The sequence below is a fragment of the Vipera berus genome (genome assembly GCF_964194415.1).
Source record: "Vipera berus genome assembly, chromosome: 1".
Taxonomy (NCBI): Eukaryota; Metazoa; Chordata; class Lepidosauria; order Squamata; family Viperidae; genus Vipera; species Vipera berus.
Window position 1 is genome coordinate 274593802 of NC_138202.1, and position 24416 is coordinate 274618217.

At 40.8% G+C, this 24416-nt stretch overlaps 1 protein-coding gene across 1 annotated transcript in view; it reads left to right on the top strand.

Moving 5' to 3' along the window:
* The window catches only part of MTHFD1L (methylenetetrahydrofolate dehydrogenase (NADP+ dependent) 1 like), a 141118-nt gene extending 124493 nt beyond the window's left edge, over positions 1-16625 (top strand). Inside the window, exons 27-28 of the mRNA XM_081312960.1 lie at positions 12436-12551; positions 15471-16625. Coding sequence (XP_081169086.1) covers positions 12436-12525 — 90 coding nt within the window. The 3' untranslated portion in view covers positions 12526-12551; positions 15471-16625. The remainder of the gene's footprint in view (positions 1-12435; positions 12552-15470) is intronic.
* The last annotated feature ends 7791 nt before the right edge of the window (positions 16626-24416 follow it).

Here is a 24416-nt window from a genome sequence, read left to right on the forward strand (position 1 = left end):
GTAGGGAGACAGAAATTAAAATACCTTTTTATAAGAGAATGGAACGATGAGGTGGGGTTTAAGAACAAATGCCTAGCAAGAAAATTACTTCAACACAGGCATGTTTAGGCTCTGCAGTATCATGTGGATCTGTGCACTACCACAGAGACAGACAGAGAGTTTACAATAGTAACAATTAAAAATATTAAATTCCACATATAAAATCACAGAAATGCAAAGCTGACAGTGAATGTGCAATAATCTTAACTTAATATACAATGCATATAAAAGGACTATCAGTAAAATCATACCAAGAATTTAAGAGCAATTTTATCACTTTGGTTTTACTGTGTTCTACTGAATATTCCATTCCACTGGATGCTCTTAATAAAGCTGAAGTTAGTTTATTTTTATTAGCTTTCATTTAATCAAATTTTAGGAGAAAGCTCTTATTGCAAACACAGTACAGGAATGCATGATATAGCTGTTCAAGTAAACGCTTTATTTTCAATCTTCCTCTCCATTGTGCAGGAGAGCATCTAGTGAGTAAGGTGAGATATACAGTACTGTATGTTGACCTAAGGAAGTATATGACCATCTCCCATGAAAAACTATGTATAGCTATACTTTTCAAGTTACACAATACAAATGATTTCATTCACAAAGGGAAAGCTATTTGAATTATGCATGTCTTAAACATACAGTATATAAAGTTGTTATAAATTGTGCTGTGGTATACATTTCTCTTTTATTAGTCATAAAACATTGTGAAAGGATTTAATGGAAACAAAGACAAATTAAGGGTATGTTTTACTGCAATAGCATGTAGAAACTCAAAAGCAGAGGCTGGTTTGCTTTTATACACGTCAGTTTTTTATATGGCCAAAATTAGTGGACAATTTAAGACAGTCCATTAATGGAGATGCTTTCTGCATAAGAGATTGAATATTTAGGTGGATGCTATTAATGCAAATACAGGAGAGGAAATCAACTCTCAGTGGTGCAATTAGCATGGAAATGTGGCAAAATTGCAAAAATTCAAAAACCAGAAGGTGGTAAGAAAGACATATAAAAGCCATCATTTTCTACTGGTTATTAGTTATCTGTTTTTTGCAACTAATCTATCGTGATACTAGATTGACAATAGTCTGTACTGTCGCTTCTCCTCGTGAATGCTCTACCAATATTTACCTCAGCTGATCATTTCCTAAGCTATCTTACTGAACACTTCAGGCCTTTCCTTACATTTGAAGAATGGGTATGTATGGTATGTATTATTGTGGTATTGTGTACCTTCTAAATTAGTCTGAAGCCTTGTAGATGGAAGTGCCATCCTCTGTTCACTTCAGGGTGCAAAATATCTTTAGTTATCCCGAACTTTGCAACCATATTAGCTATACTATACTATAAGGATATTTGGCTCAGATAAGAAACAGTAAGACAAGAATTAAATGACCCCAAATTCTAATTCTTGTGACTCTTGGCAAGACATTAAGCCATGCTGTTTACACTTTCTTCTGTTTTATTTTTTCTAATCAAAATATACCGTATATACTTGAGTATAAGCCGAATTTTTCAGCCCACTTTTTGGGCTGAAAAATTCCACTTCGGCTTATACTCCAGTCAACAAAAAAACTTACCGAGGACTTGTGCGCGGCCGAGGCTTTGGTGCTTCCGGGATCGCCCGCACCTCTCCCAAGCCACCGCCGTCCGAGACCTGCCGAAGTTTGGGGAGGTTTGGGGAGGTGCGCGCGCACCTCCCCAAACTCCGCGCCTTGCCTGCCTGCTTCTTTCCGCAGCGGAAAGAAGCAGGCAGGCAGGGCGCGGAGGAACGGAGACTTGCCGACGTTTGGGGAGGTTTGGGCGCCTCCCCAAACCTCGGCAGGTCTCCGTTCCTCCGCGCAGACCTGCCGACGTTTGGGGAGGTTTGGGCGCCTCCCCAAACCTCGGCAGGTCTCCGTTCCTCCTGCCGACCTTTGGGGAGGTTTGGGCGCCTCCCCAAACCTCGGCAGGTCTCCGTTCCTCCTGCCGACCTTTGGGGAGGTTTGGGCGCCTCCCCAAACCTCCCCAAACCTCGGCAGGTCTCCGTTCCTCCTGCCGACCTTTGGGGAGGTTTGGGCGCCTCCCCAAACCTCGGCAGGTCTCCGTTCCTCCGCGCAGACCTGTCGACGTTTGGGGAGGTTTGGGCGCCTCCCCAAACCTCCCCAAACCTCGGCAGGTCTCCGTTCCTGTTTGGGGAGGTTTGGGCGCCTCCCCAAACCTCCCCAAACCTCGGCAGGTCTCCGTTCTTCCTGCCGACCTTTGGGGAGGTTTGGGCGCCTCCCCAAACCTCCCCAAACCTCGGCAGGTCTCCGTTCCTGTTTGGGGAGGTTTGGGCGCCTCCCCAAACCTCCCCAAACCTCGGCAGGTCTCCGTTCCTCCGCGCAGACCTGCCGACGTTTGGGGAGGTTTGGGCGCCTCCCCAAACCTCCCCAAACCTCGGCAGGTCTCCGTTCCTGTTTGGGGAGGTTTGGGCGCCTCCCCAAACCTCGGCACGTCTCCTTTCCTCCGCGCAGACCTGCCGACCTTTGGGGAGGTTTGGGCGCCTCCCCAAACGTCCCCAAACCTCGGCAGGTCTCCGTTCCTGTTTGGGGAGGTTTGGGCGCCTCCCCAAACCTCCCCAAACCTCGGCAGGTCTCCGTTCCTCCGCGCAGACCTGCCGACGTTTGGGGAGGTTTGGGCGCCTCCCCAAACCTCCCCAAACCTCGGCAGGTCTCCGTTCCTGTTTGGGGAGGTTTGGGCGCCTCCCCAAACCTCCCCAAACCTCGGCAGGTCTCCGTTCCTCCGCGCAGACCTGCCGACCTTTGGGGAGGTTTGGGCGCCTCCCCAAACGTCCCCAAACCTCGGCAGGTCTCCGTTCCTGTTTGGGGAGGTTTGGGCGCCTCCCCAAACCTCCCCAAACCTCGGCAGGTCTCCGTTCCTCCGCGCAGACCTGCCGACCTTTGGGGAGGTTTGGGCGCCTCCCCAAACGTCCCCAAACCTCGGCAGGTCTCCGTTCCTGTTTGGGGAGGTTTGGGCGCCTCCCCAAACCTCCCCAAACCTCGGCAGGTCTCCGTTCCTCCGCGCAGACCTGCCGACGTTTGGGGAGGTTTGGGCGCCTCCCCAAACCTCGGCAGGTCTCCGTTCCTCCGCGCAAACCTGCCGACGTTTGGGGAGGTTTGGGCGCCTCCCCAAACCTCCCCAAACCTCGGCAGGTCTCCGTTCCTGTTTGGGGAGGTTTGGGCGCCTCCCCAAACCTCCCCAAACCTCGGCAGGTCTCCGTTCCTCCGCGCAGACCTGCCGACCTTTGGGGAGGTTTGGGCGCCTCCCCAAACCTCCCCAAACCTCGGCAGGTCTCCGTTCTTCCTGCCGACCTTTGGGGAGGTTTGGGCGCCTCCCCAAACCTCCCCAAACGTCGGCAGGTCTGCGCGGAGGAACGGAGACCTGCCGAGGTTTGGGGAGGTTTGGGGAGGCGCCCAAACCTCCCCAAACAGGAACGGAGACCTGCCGAGGTTTGGGGAGGCGCCCAAACCTCCCCAAACAGGAACGGAGACCTGCCGAGGTTTGGGGAGGTTTGGGGAGGCGCCCAAACCTCCCCAAAGGTCGGCAGGTCTGCGCGGAAGAACGGAGACCTGCCGAGGTTTGGGGAGGTTTGGGGAGGCGCCCAAACCTCCCCAAACAGGAACGGAGACCTGCCGAGGTTTGGGGAGGTTTGGGGAGGCGCCCAAACCTCCCCAAACGTCGGCAGGTCTGCGCGGAGGAACGGAGACCTGCCGAGGTTTGGGGAGGTTTGGGGAGGCGCCCAAACCTCCCCAAACAGGAACGGAGACCTGCCGAGGTTTGGGGAGGTTTGGGGAGGCGCCCAAACCTCCCCAAACAGGAACGGAGACCTGCCGAGGTTTGGGGAGGTTTGGGGAGGCGCCCAAACCTCCCCAAAGGTCGGCAGGTCTGCGCGGAAGAACGGAGACCTGCCGAGGTTTGGGGAGGTTTGGGGAGGCGCCCAAACCTCCCCAAACAGGAACGGAGACCTACCGAGGTTTGGGGAGGTTTGGGGAGGCGCCCAAACCTCCCCAAATGTCGGCAGGTCTGCGCGGAGGAACGGAGACCTGCCGAGGTTTGGGGAGGCGCCCAAACCTCCCCAAAGGTCGGCAGGAGGAACGGAGACCTGCCGAGGTTTGGGGAGGCGCCCAAACCTCCCCAAAGGTCGGCAGGAGGAACGGAGACCTGCCGAGGTTTGGGGAGGCGCCCAAACCTCCCCAAAGGTCGGCAGGTCTGCGCGGAGGAACGGAGACCTGCAGAGGTTTGGGGAGGCGCCCAAACCTCCCCAAAGGTCGGCAGGAGGAACGGAGACCTGCCGAGGTTTGGGGAGGCGCCCAAACCTCCCCAAAGGTCGGCAGGAGGAACGGAGACCTGCCGAGGTTTGGGGAGGTTTGGGGAGGCGCCCAAACCTCCCCAAAGGTCGGCAGGAGGAACGGAGACCTGCCGAGGTTTGGGGAGGTTTGGGGAGGCGCCCAAACCTCCCCAAAGGTCGGCAGGAGGAACGGAGACCTGCCGAGGTTTGGGGAGGTTTGGGGAGGCGCCCAAACCTCCCCAAAGGTCGGCAGGAGGAACGGAGACCTGCCGAGGTTTGGGGAGGTTTGGGGAGGCGCCCAAACCTCCCCAAAGGTCGGCAGGAGGAACGGAGACCTGCCGAGGTTTGGGGAGGTTTGGGGAGGCGCCCAAACCTCCCCAAAGGTCGGCAGGAGGAACGGAGACCTGCCGAGGTTTGGGGAGGTTTGGGGAGGCGCCCAAACCTCCCCAAAGGTCGGCAGGAGGAACGGAGACCTGCCGACGAGCCGCGGCCACACAGGGTATTCCTGTGTATTCAGGCTTGCAAAATGGCGGATCGAGCCTCTGCTGGCGGCAGAGGCTTGCAGAACGGCGGATCGGCTTATACTCGAGTCAATAACTTTTTCCAGTTTTTGGGGGTGAAATTGGGGGTCTCGGCTTATACTCGAGTCGGCTTATACTCAAGTATATACGGTACCTAAAAGCAAATGGAGTATAACTGGAACTTTAGGAGTGCTGTGAACCTTGTAAGGCAGAGAGAATTACGTTTTAGAGGTTGCTGTGAAATTTCATTTATGACTTTAGTGGGAAAATATTTAAATAGGTTGGTAGTATCACCTTACTTAAATACATTGCAGAAATCTATAGATTCTTAAGTTATTTGTTGTTTAAGAATTGCTCATATGGAGAAACTTTAATTTACCTGAAGTTACAGAAAAGAGGGAATAAGAGGAGGTGGAATTTTAAACAATATATGCCCCTGACTGAACAGTGATGCCAAAATGTTTGAGTAAAAATTAACTTATTTTAATAAAAGAAAATTCAATCAAGTTTTAGATTTGATTGTAAGGCTTGGATGTTCCTAACATGAACACTTTTTCTTAATCTCAGAGATCAGGCATAGACCCAATATATATGCAATTAGAACCGATAATTAAAATGCAGTAACAAGGATACAATTTCAACTTACTTAGAACAAAATTATTCCAGGGAATAGTATCATTCATAACATATTAAATGTTTTGTTTTCAAAGTCTAAGAATTTTCATTTATCTAATTTTAAACTGCATAGGAGAGAGGTGTCTCTCCTTGAAACAGGAACAAAGAATGCAGCAAAAATAACAGAAGGATTTAAGTATGACTCAGTTTCTCCAAGTTAGTTGGGCTATAATTTTCCATTGTAATCTTCAGTTTAATTATACACTTCTTAAGAACTATATATTTCTCAAATATAACAAGAGCAATATTATCAGTAATATTTTAGGTGTATCTATGTGGAATTTTGTGCTTTAGAAAGCCACATATTCAGAATAGCAGATCTAGAGAAACCTTTTGTTTCAAATTAACTCTTGTGCAAACTAGTCATCCTGCCATTTGGTGATCTTCCAGGTCAGGTTTCTTTATGGTTCACCGGTGTAGCCAGGGGACAGTATGAGATATATTTTAAAGTAAGCATGTGCACTATAGATGTCTGCACAACATTGGGGGAATAGGTACTTCTAATTTGGTGGGGGGAAATGCACACATTCCCACTAACAATCACAAATTATGGACACCATTACTTCAAAAAAGAAGACCATTCAATCAGAAAGTATTACCTCAAGCAAGGAATATAGTTCAATCAATTCACTCATTTAACCTACATATATATACATGCATGCATGCATGTACAGATGGACCACACACATACACACACACATACACACACACAAACATAAAAGCATGATGAATTAATCATTTATGGATCCAAGAGAAAATAACTTAATTAGTATGTCTGTGTCCTAGAACAGGGTTTGTCTATGGAGAGCTATAACTTATCTTCTCTTCCATAAATAATAAAAGGGAAAACAAAATGTATACAGGCAAAAATATCCATATTAAGTAGAGCAAATTTGTTGTAGTGGTTAAGGTAGCAGGCTACAAACAGGGAGACCAGGAGATTTAATCCAGTCTTAGGAACAAAGCCAGCTGGGAGAGAGAGGGAAAAAAGGAAAAAACAAGGGCTAGAACATATGAATAGAAAGAAAGAATATCTGGACTCATCTTTGATGTCTCAGATATAAGGTAAGCCTGCTGAATCAGGCCAAGAGTGTTGGGTCCATCTGACCCAACATTCTCTTATCATGGCTAACCAGTTAAACTTAAAATGCCCACAGACATGGAGAGCTGGACAATAACCACCTTCCATTAATGCTTCCTAATAGCTGATATTTACTTTATGTTATCTGTCAGTCAGGACCAACAAGATTTAGACCCTGTAATAAGATATTACTTTGTTCCTAAATTAACCCCACCATGATGCTAAGAATGGCAGAATTGCACAATTGTGTTTGTATGTTTCATTCTATTTTCTCTATAGGGGATTCCTGTACTTCAGAGATGCTGTTTTTCCCAGAGAAGATAACTCCTATAATTTGGGCTTAGTTGAAAAAGAGCAGGAACCAATAACATGGAATAAAGACATAAAGGGCTTCTGGAGAAATAGAATTGACATCCCAGTCTTCCACCCTATGGGCACCAGGAATTTGCTATAGTATCAAACATACTGTCTACTTTTCAAGTGCTATTGAATTAATGGCAGTATTCCTGTAAAACTGTCTGGTAATATGTGAAAAGTGGCTTGGATCAAGCAAGAGCCTTCTCTGGATGGAAACCTGATGTCTTCATTGGGAATTTTCTGCTAGTTGTAGAGGGAGGGAGACTCTCTCCATCAATTTTTTATTCCAAGTGCTGGAAATGTTAACCGATTAGCTTTGAAAAGTTAGAAAATCTCTGCTGCTGAGGTGGATTTCATAACTAGGCTTTATTGTTTGTCTTGGGCATCATGGATCATTGTTTGTATGGTTTTAATCCTTCTGTGCTGCCCAGAGTCATCATTGTAGATGGGCAGCCATATAATATGTATGTATGTATGTTTCTGGGTGTTATGAAAGGAAAGGAGAAAGCTTGCACTTCCAACACTGGAAAAATTCTGCGTACAGGTGGTCCTCAGGTTGCTACCATTCATTCAGCAACCAGTTTTAATGCTGCTGAATGAATGGTATTTATTGGTCCTCAAAGTTCTGGCATCACAGCATCCCTGCAATCATGTGGTTGCGATTTCTGACATTCCCTGCTGACCTCCCGCAAGCAAAGTTAATGGATAAACCACCGGGAACACATAAATCAGGGTCAGGTGAGGTCCTTGCTTAATAACCCACATAGTCCTTGCTTAATGAGGGCAATCAGGATGATGGAATTGCCATCACTAAGCAATACAGTCAGGCGATATCATGTTTTCCCGACTACCTCACTTAGAAACTCTGGTCCCAATTGCCATCATAAGCCGAAGACTTCCTGTGGAGCTTGTGGACGTGAACAACTGTAAGACTTAGAGTAACAGAATAGAAAAATTCATTGTAGCAATACTGTAATAAGTATATCTGCCCATTATTTTAAATCTATATACATACAAATCTGTTCATGAAGTCCCTGGTTTTTCTTGGAGGAAATATATGATTGATAGATAGACTTGAAGATATTGGGAGATAATGAAAGTATCGAGAATTTGTTCTTGGTTTCAAGCTTCTAAATTTAAAGCTGGGAATGAATAATTTCTGTCTATGAAATGGCTTGATTATTTTGTGCCTTGTTGGTGAACTTTATTTTTGAAGTTTGAAAGTTCCTCCCATTTTGAATATAATACTTTATACTGCTGTTTGGAATATATAAACTTCATAAATATTGTCCTGATTTCAATTGTTGATTGTATTGTTTGAAGAACAGATACATTTTCTTCCCTGAGAGAATAAAATGTTCTTGTTTGTAAAGTCAAGAAAGATTGCCTAATTTGAATGGGAGCCAGTCTTAATTTTATATATGCGGCCTTATCATTCACATTATGCTAATAGCAAGTAGCAGCAGATAAATGAATATATTTTTCTAGGTATGGGTATTAATAGGAAAATAATGCATATGTGTGTTTAATATTAGCATTGCTTTTAATTAAAAAAATTAAATTATCAATTACTATTTTTAAATGGCATATTAACATAAACATTTAAAATTGTAGTAGTTATTACATTCTAACTCATTTTTATGTAAAAATAAAATAAATCAATATATTTTCATAAAACCATTCATCTCTAAATTTGATTTAGTGTGTTCCTAAAACATTTTTGAGATACCGAGCAGGGATTATGCCCTTAAAACAAAAATTAATTATTTCATTTATTTTTGAAAAGTATGATTCCGCCCAAATGTATTGTTATTACAGAGTTTAGAATGTTAGTTGATCTTCAAGCCAACTCAATCTTGCATATGACAACAGTCACTGATCTCATTCAAGATGATGATGAGTCTGCATACAGACAGGAGATAAAACAACTGGCCCTGTGGTGCAGATGGAACAATCTGGAGTTGAACTCTCTTAAAACTGTAGGGATGATAGTAGATTTTAGGAGAAGCCCTCCTATTCTACCACCTCTTACAATATTAGACAACACAGTATCAACAATAGAGACCTTCAAGTTTTGGGTTCTATGATCTCCCAGGACTTGAAATGGACTCTTAGCATTAGAACCATCATTAAAAAGGCACAACAAATAATGTTCTTCCTGTGTCGTCTCAAGAAGCTCAGATTGCTCAAGGGTCTGCGGATACAGTTCTGCAGAGGAATTATTGAGTCTGCTATTTGTATCTCTGTAACTATCTGGTTTGGTGCTGCAACCAAACAGGACAGGTACAGAATTCAACAGATAGTTAGGACTGCAGATAAAACAATTCCAACCAGCCTTCCATTGAGGACCTGTATACTGCATGAACCACAAAGAAGGCTGAGAAAATATCTATAGACCCCTCATATCCTTGACATAAACTGTTTCAACTTCTCCCCCAAGACACCGCTATAGGGCATTGCATGCCAAAACAACTAGACACAGAGATAGTTTATTTCCCCAAGCCATCATTCTGCTAAGTACCTAACTCCTACAGCACTGTCTTCTGCCTAAAGATATTTACCCATGTAAATGACTGTATTGCTTTTATCCTTGTCATCTTTTCATCCTTTTCATCTTTCTCATCTTTCCTGCTACCTTCTCCTATTGGTATATTATGTTTTTGTTGTATCTTATGATTTATGATCTATGATTTATCACTTTGTTGTTTGTATGTACACTGAGAGCTTATGCACTAGAGACAAATTCCTTGTGTGTCCAATCACAGTTGGCCAATAAAGAATTCTATCTGCAGGTTACTGAATAAGGCAATTTATGAAATCAAATATCTCTCTCTCTCTCTCTCTCTCTCTCTCTCTCTCTCTCTCTCTCTCTGTGTGTGTGTGTGTGTGTGTGTGTGTACAGAGAGAATGTCAATTGGATGAGCTATTTCCCGTTTGGGAAATTGTAATGAATGTCACAAACCTTCCTCTGTTTTCATAATTTTCTCAGATAATGGGAGTCACAAAATATGTTTTGTTGTGATTTTTGTCTTCCTCTTAGGCAGACATATTTCTAAATATTAGCTTTATTACCCCTTCCTACAATCTTTCCCTCCATAGATTGCTTCAATTATCACTTCTCTGTTATGTTTATGTAAATTTCTACAAAATGCTTTACCACAATTGGATATCCCAAACTGATATTTTCTCTAGAAAAAATAACATTTTTTAAGAACCAGAGGAGATCTAATTATGGATTTCTTCCCATCATGTTTAATTAGAATGAGATCATAACCTTCAATGTTGTTGTTTTCTTTGGCAATGCATATCTTTGCAATTTTCCTCTTTGGTCTGCTTCTGTTACATTTTGGGCTGGCTTGATTTGGAGAGAAAGTACCTTATAATTGGTTCTGCTCAATGGTGGGATTCAAATATGTGAACAACCAGTTCTGTCTGTGGTTGCCGCTTCTGGAAGTCCATTCTGGGCCTGGGCAACAAAAAATTAGCTACTGGTTCTGCCGAACTGGTGCGAACTGGCTGAATCCCAGCACTGGTTCTGCTGTGTAACAATACCATCGATTCAAACACCCTAGTTGTTCCTACCTATTGCTGGGATATTTGTTTTCACATTTGTTATCAGATCAGCCTGCCAGGATCCAAGAACATTTGCAACAAACATTTGTCACAGTATCTGTATTGTCATAGGATATAATCAGCTTGCTTTAATTGCCTCAAGACTGATGTTGGATATTTCTTGGAAGAAATTTCTGTCTTTTGATTAGCTGCTTATAGTTAATTTTTTAAAGATCTATTAAGATGCAAACTGCATAATCTCTGTATAATTTGTGTATGTATTTAGCTTTAAGTAAAGCAATATATTCAGAATAGCATGCAATTAAAGTTTTATTTCTTCATTAAGAATCAGGAGAAAGATTCTGAGAGAAAACTGAGTTTGGAAGTTGTTGAGGCTTCCCTTAATTGTTGGTCAATAGCAGTTTACTGAGATCATGGAAAGACAATAATACTGGGAAAGGAAACTTAAGAGAAAAAAGATTCATGGAAAAGGAAAAGAATGTACAGACTCAAACTTGCTGAGTGTATTTTTGTACTTGGAATCTTATTTTTTGTTTTATGCAATATTTTAATATGGTGATCTTTTTTCTTTCAGTTTATAACGAACACTTATCTTTCTTTCTCTCTTTGGGAAGAGGGACATAACTCCTGTAGATTAGTGGGGATAGTTCAAACATTCTCCTCACTCTATAGAATATTATATGCAGTAGTCTTTGCTTAACAACCCTATTTCCATTGCTAAGTGAAGATGTTGTTAGGCAAAACATCATGTGACTGCACTGCTTAACAACAGTAGTTCCAATAGTCATTAGGTGAGGACTGTGTCATTAGGTGAGGACCTCATTCATCTCCTGTCCTGTCCAAACTGCCGGCTCTATCCTGCTGCTTCCTCCCTAGCCAGGCTTGGCAAGCTCCCTTTGGCAGACAGGACTCCACTGCCTTGCCACACTTGCCATTGTCAGCTAAGGGAAGTTGGAAGGTGGCAGACTGCAGGCTGGCCAAAAGGCAGAGATGGGGTGGGGAGATAGGCAGGTGGGGGGCAGTTGAAGCACATACTGCAGTCTGGGCTGGTTCTCAAGTACCCAAATGTTGATTACGTGACCCTGAGGCGCTGCAAAGGCCATAACTTTGAGGATAAGTCATAAATTCCATTCGTTCAGTGCTGTTGTTAGTTCAAATGGTACTGAATGTTGTTAATCAAGGACTGCCTATTTAGAAACATATTTAGAATTTGTACCAAAAAAAAGTATGAAATTAGATACTTCACTTACATTCCATCTTTACTGGCTACAAAAATATCCACCCAACTTTTGTAATATCCAGGCTAAAATTATTTTCAATTAATTATTCAGTATACTGCAGCACTATGATTCATGTAAAATTATTTCTGTAATCAATAGCAACCATAATTTTGGAAATGCTTTTACTACTAAATGGGTCCTAAAAATAAAAAGAAATAAGCTGGTCAGAACCGAGTTCTGTCAGATGCAAACTACATATACATAACGTACAGCATTTATAAAGCTTATGCTTTCAATCCACTGTATTTAACTATTTACATTCCATGTGCATTCCTTTGCTTTATATCTCTTAGAACACAGAGCTTTTTTATAAGCTTAGTCCCATAAGGCTTGGGATATTATAGCCTTTTATTTCCTTTCCCATAAATTCTTTGCAATCATTTAAAGGATTTGGTTTTAACAAAAGGAACTGAAATAAGGCAGGGTTAGTTCTTTTCTGTGGTCTTCTACTTCAGGGGTCCCCAACCCCCTTTCTCCATGGCACTGGTCCCTGGTGCCCAAAAGGTTGGGGACCTCTGTTCTACTTCATCCTATCTATCTGCAGAGAGCTTTCCAGGTTACAATTGTTGAAGCGTAACTCCTGGTTCTTTGATCCCTTAGATGACCACTATGCCTGGATTGCCCACAAGGCCTTGCTTCTATGATATTGACCTGGACCCTGATACAGAACAAGTGAAAGGGTTGTTTTGAAGGTTCAAGCTAAAACACAGCATCAGGTGAGTGGCTTACAGAAACGCTACAAGTCCCTTTTTTGAGAATGTTCTGTATTTAGACTTTTCTCCAAAGCTTCTTGATAAAATAAGAAAAGGGCAAAATAAAAATATAGGTTGCATTTTCCAGATAATTACAGGGTCTATTTTAGCAACAAATATATGCTTTTCTCTTAAGTTTAATATAGTTTATTTTAAAAAGTTTCTCAGGACCACTTAAAGTCAGTGGCAAAATAGCTGTTAATTTTGAAGTGTTTGTTTGCAAAGGAGTTAATACTTACTAATTGTTTCTGCTCAGTGGCTTATATTTATCTTATTACAAACACAGAAAAGTGATCACACATATAAGGTTATAAAGCGCAACTAATTTATTTATGAGTCTGTGTGGAGATTTACTAAAAGATATATTCCATATTTATGCGCCAGAGCAGGATGTACAACTAAATCTGGCAGGTCCCACATCTTCCTGATGAGCCAGATAATATAAAATGCAGAACTATGGGGAGGGAAGTCCATCTCTGATACATTAGGAAATGGTGAGATGGAACAATGGCTCTCCACCTGCTCCAATATTAAGCAAGCCCCAGATGCTAAGTTTATCTCCCACAGTCCAGCAGAAGTGACAGCCATTTCCGCTTTGGCTTCCATTTATTAGAATGCATGTAACAGGAGTCACTGATCTTCACCATGTTATGTATCTGTCCTTCAAGAAGGGTGTGTGATAACTAAGACCTGCAAATACAGTTTTGGACATTCTTAGCTGCAACATGTGCTTTGTGATGAACAAAAACACTAAATAGGTGAAGCAGACTTAAATTGTCAGGTGTTCTTGTTGGTGGGGTAGTTAGCAATCCCAAGCCTACCATGACTTCTTTTCAGGGAAGGTGCAGAGCAAAGAGGACAGAACTTTTCTGTTGCAACAATGTGTTGGTCATAGAATCATAACATTGGAAAGGACTATGTACACCACAGACTGGAGAGTCCATGCTTGAATCTAAACTGAACTCTTCCTGGCAAATGGCTGTCCAACTTCTGAATAAATACATTGCATGAAGGAGAGTCCACTAGCTCTCCAGATAACAGGTTTTACATTCAAACAACTCTTACTGCTGAATATGTTTTTAACATTTAATCAGAAATTGCCTTTCTGTAATTTCAACCCATTTTTTCGGGTCTTATTCTTTGGAATGATAGAAAACAAACATTTACCTTCTTTTGTATGATATTCTCCCAGGTATTTGAAGAGTACTATGAAATTATTGCAACCATTCCTCATTCCTTCTCTTCACAGAGCTATAGCAATAGATTTACGTTACAAGTTGTACAGAAATATAGTGAAAAGTAACTCTATGTGTTAGATATGTGAAACTTTTGTTACATACATACATGTATGGTAAAGGTAAAGGTTCCCCCGCACATGCGTGCTAGTCGTTTCCAACTCTAGGGGCCGGTGCTCATCTCCGTTTCAAAGCCGAAGAGCCAGCATTTGTCTGAGGACATCTCCGTGGTCATGTGGCCGGCATGACTGGACGCCAAAGGTGCACGGAACGCTGTTACCTTCCCACTAGAGTGGTCCCTATTTTTCTACTTGCATTTTTTACGTGCTTTCAAGCTGCTAGGTTGGCAGAAGCTGGGACGAGTAACAGGTGCTCACTCTGCTACGCGGCACTCGGGATTCGACCCGCCAAACTGCCGACCTTCTGATCGACAAGCTCAGCATCCTAACCCACTGAGCCACTGCATCCCCTTTTACATACATGTATATATACATATTAAAAAAAACCAGACAAACACAAACACATATCCATCCCTCTTAACAATTCACATGTCTCTCAAACTGGCTGTGCCATTAGGCCTGTGGATCTCCGGGGACCAAGAAGATCTTACAAAGGCTCGTTTACTGCAATTAATATCAACCTTTCTTGTTCATGTGCTTTTTATAGTTTTAATGATGACTGTTTTTATATACTTTTTTTAATTAAGTGCTGTAGTGTACACCACCCAAAGTCCCTTTTTTTGGGGGGGGCAGGTGGGCAGCCATACAAATTTGATGAATGGAATAAGGAATGAATAATTAAATCAATATATCCATATTTCCTGCAGTATTAATAATAACATGGTTCTATCCATACACTTATCCATTCAAATCCTTTGAATTTGGTATTTGTTCAATGTTGGTGACATTATTGTGGAATTACATGAAACAAGAAAAAAGTAATACATTTTTCTTAATCAGACAAAATATAATATACATGTATCATTATTTTTATTATAAACCACCCTGTAATTTTAAAAATAAGTGGTATATTTATTTATTTATTTATTTATTTTGTATACCGCCCTTCTCCCAAAGGACTCAGGGCGGTGAACAGGGCAATACATAATAAAAAACAAGATACAAAAATTAAAAAATAATTAAACAGCAATGCCCGTAATAAATTAATACAGATTAAAAAGTTAAGATCAATTTATAAAACCCAACCCCATCCCATCAGGCCAGGCCAGCTTGTTCAAAAAGGTAGGTTTTAAGATCGCGCCGGAAGGAGCGGAGATCAGGCGCCATCGACCGGAAGATGATTCCATAAATCCGGCGCGCCCACAGAGAACGCCCTCCCCCTGGGGGCCACCAGTCGGCATTCTTTGACCGGTGGCACCCTGAGGAGGCCCTCTCTGTGGGAGCGTACTGGGCAGAGGGAAGTTGACGCCGGCCGCATATGAATATTACAAATAAATATGTAAAAATTAATAGGTGGAACAGTTAAAAGATTGTTTCAATTAATCATAACAATCATATTAACTCATAACACAGTCTCATTACAGGAAATTTAATTTCTGGCATCTTGTTTAGAAAACCAAAAGATTCAGTTGTTTATATAGTGAAAAATAAAATCTGTAATGCTTTTTTTTTCCCCTTCTGTTTTCCAGAATCTTGAGGGGGGAAAATTGCAGTTTCTATACTTCCTGAAGCAAGAAACAAGAATGAATCTGAAAGACACTTAAATTTATCTTGGAAGAATATTGTGATAGACTAAAGCAGGATGAATAAGTTCATCTCTAAAAAATTCTATATTGAAAACCAAAGCCAGAACAACCCAAAAGCCCTGAACTGTTTCATATAAGCCATGCAATGAAATGTTTTGCAGAACATGCTGATGCTTACACACTGATAGTTTACTGCAGATATGGGGAATGAAAGAGGGATGTATGCATAGTGATGGAGGGGGGAGTAACCACTCCAATATGCAAAATGTTGAAGTTAATATCAACTTCGAAAGCAAAATCAAGAAATGATGCCTTTTGATATATTTCTTCCATTTCATAGCCACAGTGCAACTTTTTGCATTCAGCCATGGAAGCATCATAAAAACTATGATAGAAATGTATTACTTTGGGCACTGCTACAGTTGCAAGAAAAAGTATGTGAACCCTTTGGGATTACGTGGAGTTTTGCATGAATTGGCCATAAAATGCGCTCTAAACGTCATGTAAGTCACAACAATAGAAAAACACAGTCTGCTTAAAATAATACTACACAAACATTAGCTGTTGTCATGTTTTAATTGAACATAACATGTAAACATTCACAGTGCAGGGTGGAAAAGGTATGTGAACCCCTAGCCTAATGACTTCTCCAAGAGCTAATTGGAGCCAGGAGTGAGCCAACCTTGACTCCAATCAGTGTGATGATATTGGATGTGTTGCTGACAGCTGTCCTGCCCTTTAAAAACACACACCTGTTTTGGGTTTACTGGTCTCAAGAAGCACTGTCTGATGTGAACCATGCCTAGCAGAAAAGAGCTCTCAGAAGACCTACGATCAAGAATTGTTGACTTGCATGAAGCTGGAAAGGGTTACAAAAGTATCTCCAAAAGCCTTGATGTTCATGTGTCCACGGTAAGACAAACTGTCTACAAATGGAGAAAGTTTAGCACTGTTGCTACTCTCTCTAGGCGTGGTCGTCCTGTAAAAATGACTGCAAGAGCACAGCGCATAATGCTTAATGAGGTAAAGAAGAATCCTAGAGTGTCAGCTAAAGACCTACAGAAATCTCTGGCACATGCTAACATTTTTGTTGACACATCTACAATAAGGAAAACATTAAACAAGAATGGAGTACATGGGCCACGATTTGTTGTTTGGCTGGCATGCATATTTGTTGTATGATAAGAAGGTAGACAACGTGTTTAGGGTGCATATTTTAAGACAGGCATTGCTGAGAGTTTGGAAGAAGTATAGACATAAGTTAAGTTGCAAGATACCATTGTGGGCAATTCCAAAACACGCAATAGAAAATATACATGCTGGCTTCAAACATGACCTGACTACGTACAAGGAGATTCTCAGTTTGGAAAGAAACGTTTGGTGTTTGAAATCATATAGCCTCTTGTGAGAAGAGAAGGTTGTTCAAAATTGGTTTCAATATACTCAGTTACGGGCCAGGTGGAAAGAAGACCAGAAAAATGGATTTACAATGACTGATGAGAATTTGATAAAGCAAATTAGGAATCAGGGACCAGCACATATCAAACGGATATATCTTGCATTGATAGAGATTGACTCAGAAACAGAGCTTGTTAAGGATTGTATGATAAAATGGGCCCAAAATATCCAGGAAGTTATCACAATGGATACGTGGGAAAAGATTTGGGTGAGGAACGTAAAATTTACTCAAGCTCAAAATCTAAGAGAGAACTTTTATAAAATGTTTTATAGATGGCATTTAGATCCTAAAAAGCTTGCAAGTATGTATCCGAATTATCAGCCTAAATGTTGGAGGTGTGGTGATGAAGATGCAACATATTTTCATATATGGTGGACATGTAAGAAGGTTAAGGCTTTTTGGATAAAAGTCTGGTGGAATATGCAGAAGATTTTTAAACAGAGGATAAAGTTTTGTCCGCAACTTTTTTTGTTGGGAATAATTGCAGACGCTACAGTTGTGGACATTAAGTTGATGCTGAACTTAATTACGGCGGCAAGACTTTTGATAGGCCAATATTGGAAGAAAGAGGAACTGCCGACTATAGAGGAGTGGACTTTAAAGGTCTCCGACCTGGCAGAGATGGCGAAGATTTCGGCCTATTTGAAAGATCATTCGCAAGAACGCTATATTATGGAATGGAGAAAATGGATTGATTTTATCCAGAACAAGTATAGGGTTAAGAAGTTTTATGTAGCATTTGAATAAGTCTTCTTTCGTTTTTTTTTCTTTTCTTATCTTAGTTTCTTTTTATACATATTTAATATTATTAAGGTTTGTCTTATCCTATATAAGGTAGAGAGTGATGGATTTTAGAGTTTATAATTGTTAGTATATGATTGTTTATGATTGCTTTTTATATATATACCTTGTATTTAGCTCTGGGAAGTCGGGGGGGAGGGGGGGAGGTAGGGAGGGGGGAGGAGGGAGGGGGAAGGGGGGATTCTTAAAGGTAAATTGTATTTTAAAACTTTTCAATAAAAAAAAAAGAATGGAGTACATGGGAGTACACCACGGAGGAAGCCATTGCTGTCCCCAAAAAATATTGCAGCATGTTTGAAGTTTGCAAAAGAGCACCTGGATGTTCCACAGCACTACTGGCAAAATATACTGTGGACAGATGAAACCAAAATTGAGTTGTTTGGGAAAAACACACAACACTATGTGTGGAGAAAAAAAGGCACAGCACACCAACATCAAAACCTCATCCCCACTGTAAAACATGGCGGAGGGAGCATCATGGTTTGGGGCTGCTTTGCTGCCTCAGGGCCTGGACGGATTGTTGTCATTGATGGGAAAATGAATTCCAGAGTTTATCAGGACATTTTGCAGGAAGACGTACGACCATCTGTCCGCCAACTGAAGCTCCGCAGAGGATGGGTGATGCAACAGGACAATGACCCAAAGCATACAAGTAATTCAACAAAACAATGGCTTCAACAGAACAGAATACGCCTTCTGGAGTGGCCCAGTCAGAGTCCTGACCTCAACCCGATTGAAATGCTGTGGCATGACCTTAAGAGAGCGATTCACACCAGACATCCCAAGAATATTGCTACACTGAAACAGTTTTGTGAAGAGGAGTGGTCCAAAATTACTCCAGATCGTTGTGCAGGTCTGATCTGCAACTACAGGAAACGTTTGGTTGAGGTTATTGCTGCCAAAGGAGGGTCAACCAGTTATTAAGTCCAAAGGTTCACATACTTTTTCCACCCTGCACTGTGAATGTTTCCATCTTATGTTCAATTAAAACATGACAACAGCTAATGTTTGTGTAGTATTATTTTAAGCAGACTGTGTTTTTCTATTGTTGTGACTTACATGACGTTTAGAGCGCATTTTATGGCCAATTCATGCGAAACTTCACGTAATCCCAAAGGGTTCACATACTTTTTCTTGCAACTGTAAGCAGAAATAAGAGGCGGTCAAGTTAGGGTTTCAAATGAGTACAATGCTCATAATCTCATGTCTCTCATCAGCACTGCTCTCTGTCAAATCAGTTTGGACTTAGTGCCTTGAGCTATTTTGTTTGACTCTTCTAGATATGCCAAAGGATAACAAGCATTCTTTCATTTTACAGTCAATGGAAGTAAACAACAATTTATTGTGCAGCCTCCAACTTTAAAGAAATGTGCCATAGGTTCAGTCTGTCTCCTGGTAGAAGTTTTTGCCCTTTTTTGGACAGAATTTTCAACTGAGCATTTGAGATCTGAGAATAAAGCACACACTGTTATGTAAATTTAAGGAACAGTGACATTAACAAAACTGCACTGCTTAGTAAAAATACTTAATAATACTTAGTGTAAGACAAATTAAACTGAATTTATTGAAAAAAATATTTTTTCAATGCCCTTTGGAGGACTGATATAGAAGTAGATACTGAAGCCTGGAATACTGAGGCTCTCTGGATAAAAGAGTAATGAGTTACCCCTTCATTGTTTCTGTAATTGACAATACAGGAAGTCCTCAACCTACAACAGTTCATTTAGTGACCATTCGGAGTTACAACAGCACTGAAAAAAGTGACTTATGACCACTTTTCACATGACTGTTGCAGCATCCCCACGGTCACGTGATCAAAATTCAGACATGTGACAACTGACTCATATTTATGATGGTTGCATTGTCCTGGAGTCATGCGATCATCTTTTGCCACCCGAGAAGCAAAATCAATGGGAAATCCAGATTCACTTAACAACTGTATTACTAACTTAACAACTGCAGTGATTCACTTAACTGCAAGAAGATCATAAAATGGAGCAAAATTCACTTAACAAATGTCTCGCTTAGCAACCAAAATTTTGGGCTCAGTTGAGGTTGTAAGAGGAGGACTATTCTTACTCTATTGCTGTCAACTTCTTTTGCTGGGGGTTAATACCAAGGAGAAGCAGAAGTTCCTGTCTTATGCATAAAGCAAATGATATTGCTTCTAAGTTCACATTTCAATTACATGCAAATCAGAGGTGAGAAACCTCTGGCCAATGAGAAAGAGGTAGCTAATAAAACATCCACTTTTGGCTTGCAGAAGGCGTCTGCCTCATGCGTGAGACCACCCTATCTTTATTCACTTTCTCCTTTCCAAAAATGGAAGAAAGTGTTTGCTCCACTGTACTCTACTGAGGAAAATCTACCTTCTTTTCCCCATACGCCTAGGAAGAGAAATAAACCAAAATTCAATTTGCTTCAGATTCCTGTTGCACCATTATATAAGGACTAGGCATTAAATGTCCTTTGTAAACAAGCCAGAAACAAGTGAACATTCACGTTCCTGTTGATTAAAGTTTAAACAAACCAGGGATTTGCTGTAGAATAAACTAAATTCTGGCTTATTCCTCCTCTTGGAAGAAGAGAGAGGAAGAAGTCCCAAGATTTCATATGGGGTCCTTTCTATTCATCCATATAGTTTAAAATAAATGATTTAGCATTATGTCTGCATAAAATACTTCAGACTACAATATACTTTAATAGAGAGTATTATTCTTCATTGCTGCTGATTATTATCCGAGAATACACCAAATTACACTAGCTTTACTGTATATAGGAAAAAAATGACATTTCCTCCAGGAAGATAGGTTCCTCTTTGGTTCAATCCGATGCTCTACAATCTGGAGTAGGACTTTAAACACATTAAGTGCCTGAAAATAAACTACTTTTAATCCTCAAAACTGCTTGACTGGCATTTCTGACTTCTGAATTGGGGGACTGGAGGCTAAAACATATAGGGAACGGTTGCTGGAATTGGGTATGTGTAGTTTAATGAAGAGAAGAGTGAGGGGTGACATGATAGCAGTGTTCCAATATCTCAGGGGCTGCCACAAAGAGGAGGGAGTCAAGCTATTCTCCAAAGCACCTGAAAGCAGGACAAGAAGCAACGGATGGAAACTAGTCAAGGAGAGAAGCAACCTAGAACTAAGGAGAAACTTCCTGACAGTTAGAACAATTAACTAGTGGAACAACCTGCCTCCAGAAGTGGTGAATGCTCCAACACTGGAGGTTTTTAAGAAGAGACTGGACAGCCATTTGTCTGAAATGGTATAGGGTTTCCTGCCTGAACAGGGGGTTGGACTAGATGACTTCCAAGGTCCCTTCCAACTTATTATTATTATTATTATCCATTTTGTCATTAATAACTTCATCTGATTACAAAAGCATAAGTCTTATAGAGTAGATGGTATGCTTCATATTCTTCATTCTTATTAAGCAGTGGGACCCTTTGTATAAGAAAAGACATAAAATATGGCTTTGTCTAGTGATAATCTATTACAGTGTTTCTCAGCCTTGGAAATTTTTAAGAAAGGTGGACTTCAACTCCTAGAATTCCCCAACCAGTGTACTGGCTGGAGAATTCTGGAAACTGAAGTCCACAGATCTTAAGTTTACCAAGGTTGAGGAAGGTGGTCTATAACGTAGACTATAATGTGTAAACTGTATTAGAGAAATGAAAGCAGATGTTAGGTAGAATGCAAATACCTCCTGAGCAATAAAATAATTTCTTTAAAAAACCCTAACATTTCACTTGCTAGTACTTCTAACTCAAGACAGACACTAAATCTTCACCTTCAGACAGGCAGTGATGGGGAGAAAAACAAAAATACAGTTGTGAGATATACAAGCTAGAGCTTGTGTGCCATGGGTAAACTACTACAGTTGTGTGGGGAGCACCAGAGCACTTCCAGGTTGAAAAGATTATCACAGTTGCCTAGGGGAATGTCCAGTTGAGGGACTCCTTTCATGTCCCCATTAAGCTGTTCACCAAATTGGTACCCATTTATCTACTCACGATTGCCCACTTTTGAACTGGATCCACAAGAGCTGGAACGAGTGACAGGAGCTATGGGTAAAGCTGCCGTCTTAAGTACACTTGCAAGCATCACTAAACACAATGAGTATTTGTGAGCTTATACCTTCAATAAATTGTGCTGGTGAGAGCTACTCAGTTACTTTTAAGAACCTGTAGATATGTTTAAGACTGAGCTACATCTTTAACTTCAGCTGTTATTGCTTACTAAGTGACCACATTCAACTGAACCATCCTGCATTCAACATTCAATTTTTAGTAGGAGAATATATGAAAGTTAAAGCATTATTTTTCATAAAATAGAGACACCATAACTGACTGGCTTAAAAGCCACCCTCAGAGTCCAGACTTTTATTAATTTATTTTATGGTACATACAACTATTTCACCTGGTAAACAATGAAATAAAAAATGTAATAAATAAAAATAAAATAGTAACATACATTTTATTACATTCAGTTAAAAAAGTAAAGGTTGAATTTTACAGGAGAGAAACTGGTAAATAAGGCTACTGGTTTAGAAGCATATGATGACAAAAGAAAGGCTGTGGGACAGTTGCCTAATTGCACAATGTTTCTAGTCATTTTGTTTATCTAACAAATCAGCTAAACTGAAATATTTCTGCAACCACGGCCATAATAGCAACTTCCAATACTCTAATCCAAACTGTTGCATTTTTATATACACATTCAAATATGAGTGTGTTTGTGGACATTTAAAAAAGAAGGGGAGTTTTGTGCGCGACAGCTCAAATATTTATTCAAAAAGTAAACGTTTTTTCATTCAAAAGGTTTTAAGAACATTTGGAAGAAATTAACTTGAATAAGCTGTCATAAAATAAAGAGCTTGGCAAAAGGAATTGACTTAGCAGCCTGTGAGTTTGAGAAGAAGGAAAGAGAGAAAGGATCACTTTCTGGATGAACAAAATGTTCATCACTTACATTGGTTTTAGTCTTAGCAAAAAAACTTCCAGCCATTATTTTCTACACACATGTCACATTATTTAATTCATAAGTGGAGTAGAATTTCCAACTTTCCTTACAGCTTCTGTTGTTTCACAGACTGTGTTAAAAACTTAAGCCTCCAAACAACAAACAAAGATCCATCTTTTTGAATCAAAGCAAGATTTTGGAAAAATCACCTGTTCTTGGGAATATCTTCTTGCTTGTCTTTTAGCCTATGGGAATCATATCCCTAAGATAACGTTTGATTAAAGTTTTTCTCACTGAAAGATCCAGAATCTGAAGTAATCCAGTGAAATTAAATGGTAGGCGATTCAGATGACTTGTATAGATCACTTGTAGAGCTATAGAAGAGAAATGAGAAAAATGGAACATAAAATTATCAATAGCCATTTCGAATGAGTATATTGCCTCCCATAATGACACAATAAAGCTTTTGATATTGGTTCTTGAAAAACCTAAGTGAAAAAGTGCTAAATATAATTTGTAGTCTTCCCTTTGTCATGCAATTTATCATGGTAAATGAATTCATGGCTTACTTTATGTTGACTATTTCATTTATACTGAAAATTGCCTTTAGATTTGAAGCTTATTCATGTCTACTAAAGAAAGGAAACTTAACTATCATACAATATCCTTATTTCCGTCTGGTAGCAAAATAATGCTTAGGGCTGTCCATTGCAGATTAGAGCTCTACACGGAATGGCAGAGATTCAATCTGGCTTTTAAAAAGGACAGGGAACATGAGACATTATTGCTGATGTTTGCTGGATAATTTAAAAAGCCAAAGAATACCAGAAAGAAGCCAGCATGGGCTTACTTGATTATGAAAAGGTCTTCAGTTGTGTTGTCTATGTCAATCTAGGGAATGTGCTTAGAAAAAGGAGACTCTCATTGACCACATTCAATACACGTTAGAAAACCACCCACATGATCAACCCAATTTTATGACCTTTTTTGCGGCAGTTATGAAGCAAATGCCATAGTCATTAAATGACGACTGTGTCCACTATGGAGTGTTATTGCCAAAAACGGTGGTAAATGCCAGTTTTCAGCCAAAACATAAATCATGGTCATGCTGCAAATTGTCATAAATGCAGGCCAGTTGCCAAGTGCTCAAAAAGCAATCACATGACCATGGGGAGGGGCCAGCCATCAAAATCTCAGAACCAGATAAGTACCTTTTTGGGAGGAGTCTGCTGTAAATTTGAATGGTAGCTAAGTGACAGGTCGTAAGTTAAAGACTATGTGTATTGAAGGAAGTAGATTGGAAAAAGATGAGTGTGGTTTTAAACTGGAGGGGAAAAAATCAATAATTTGCACTATGCTGATATACTCTGATGGCTGAAAATGCAAGGGATGACAAACTCTATTAATGAAAGCCAAGGAACATGGCGGAAAAAATGGGATCAAAATTAAATATAAAGAAGATCACAATAATGAAGCTGCTACAGCAACCAGTCTTAGAACTGATAATGGAGATACTGAACTGGTAGATACCTTCTGTTTTTTAGGATGAGCAATCAATTAAAGGAACACAGTCAAGAAATATTCAGATGCTTGGATGAGTCCAATATGTGGACTTTAAAGATCAGAATGGTTCAGGCAGCGATTTTTCCCTATGACATTCTC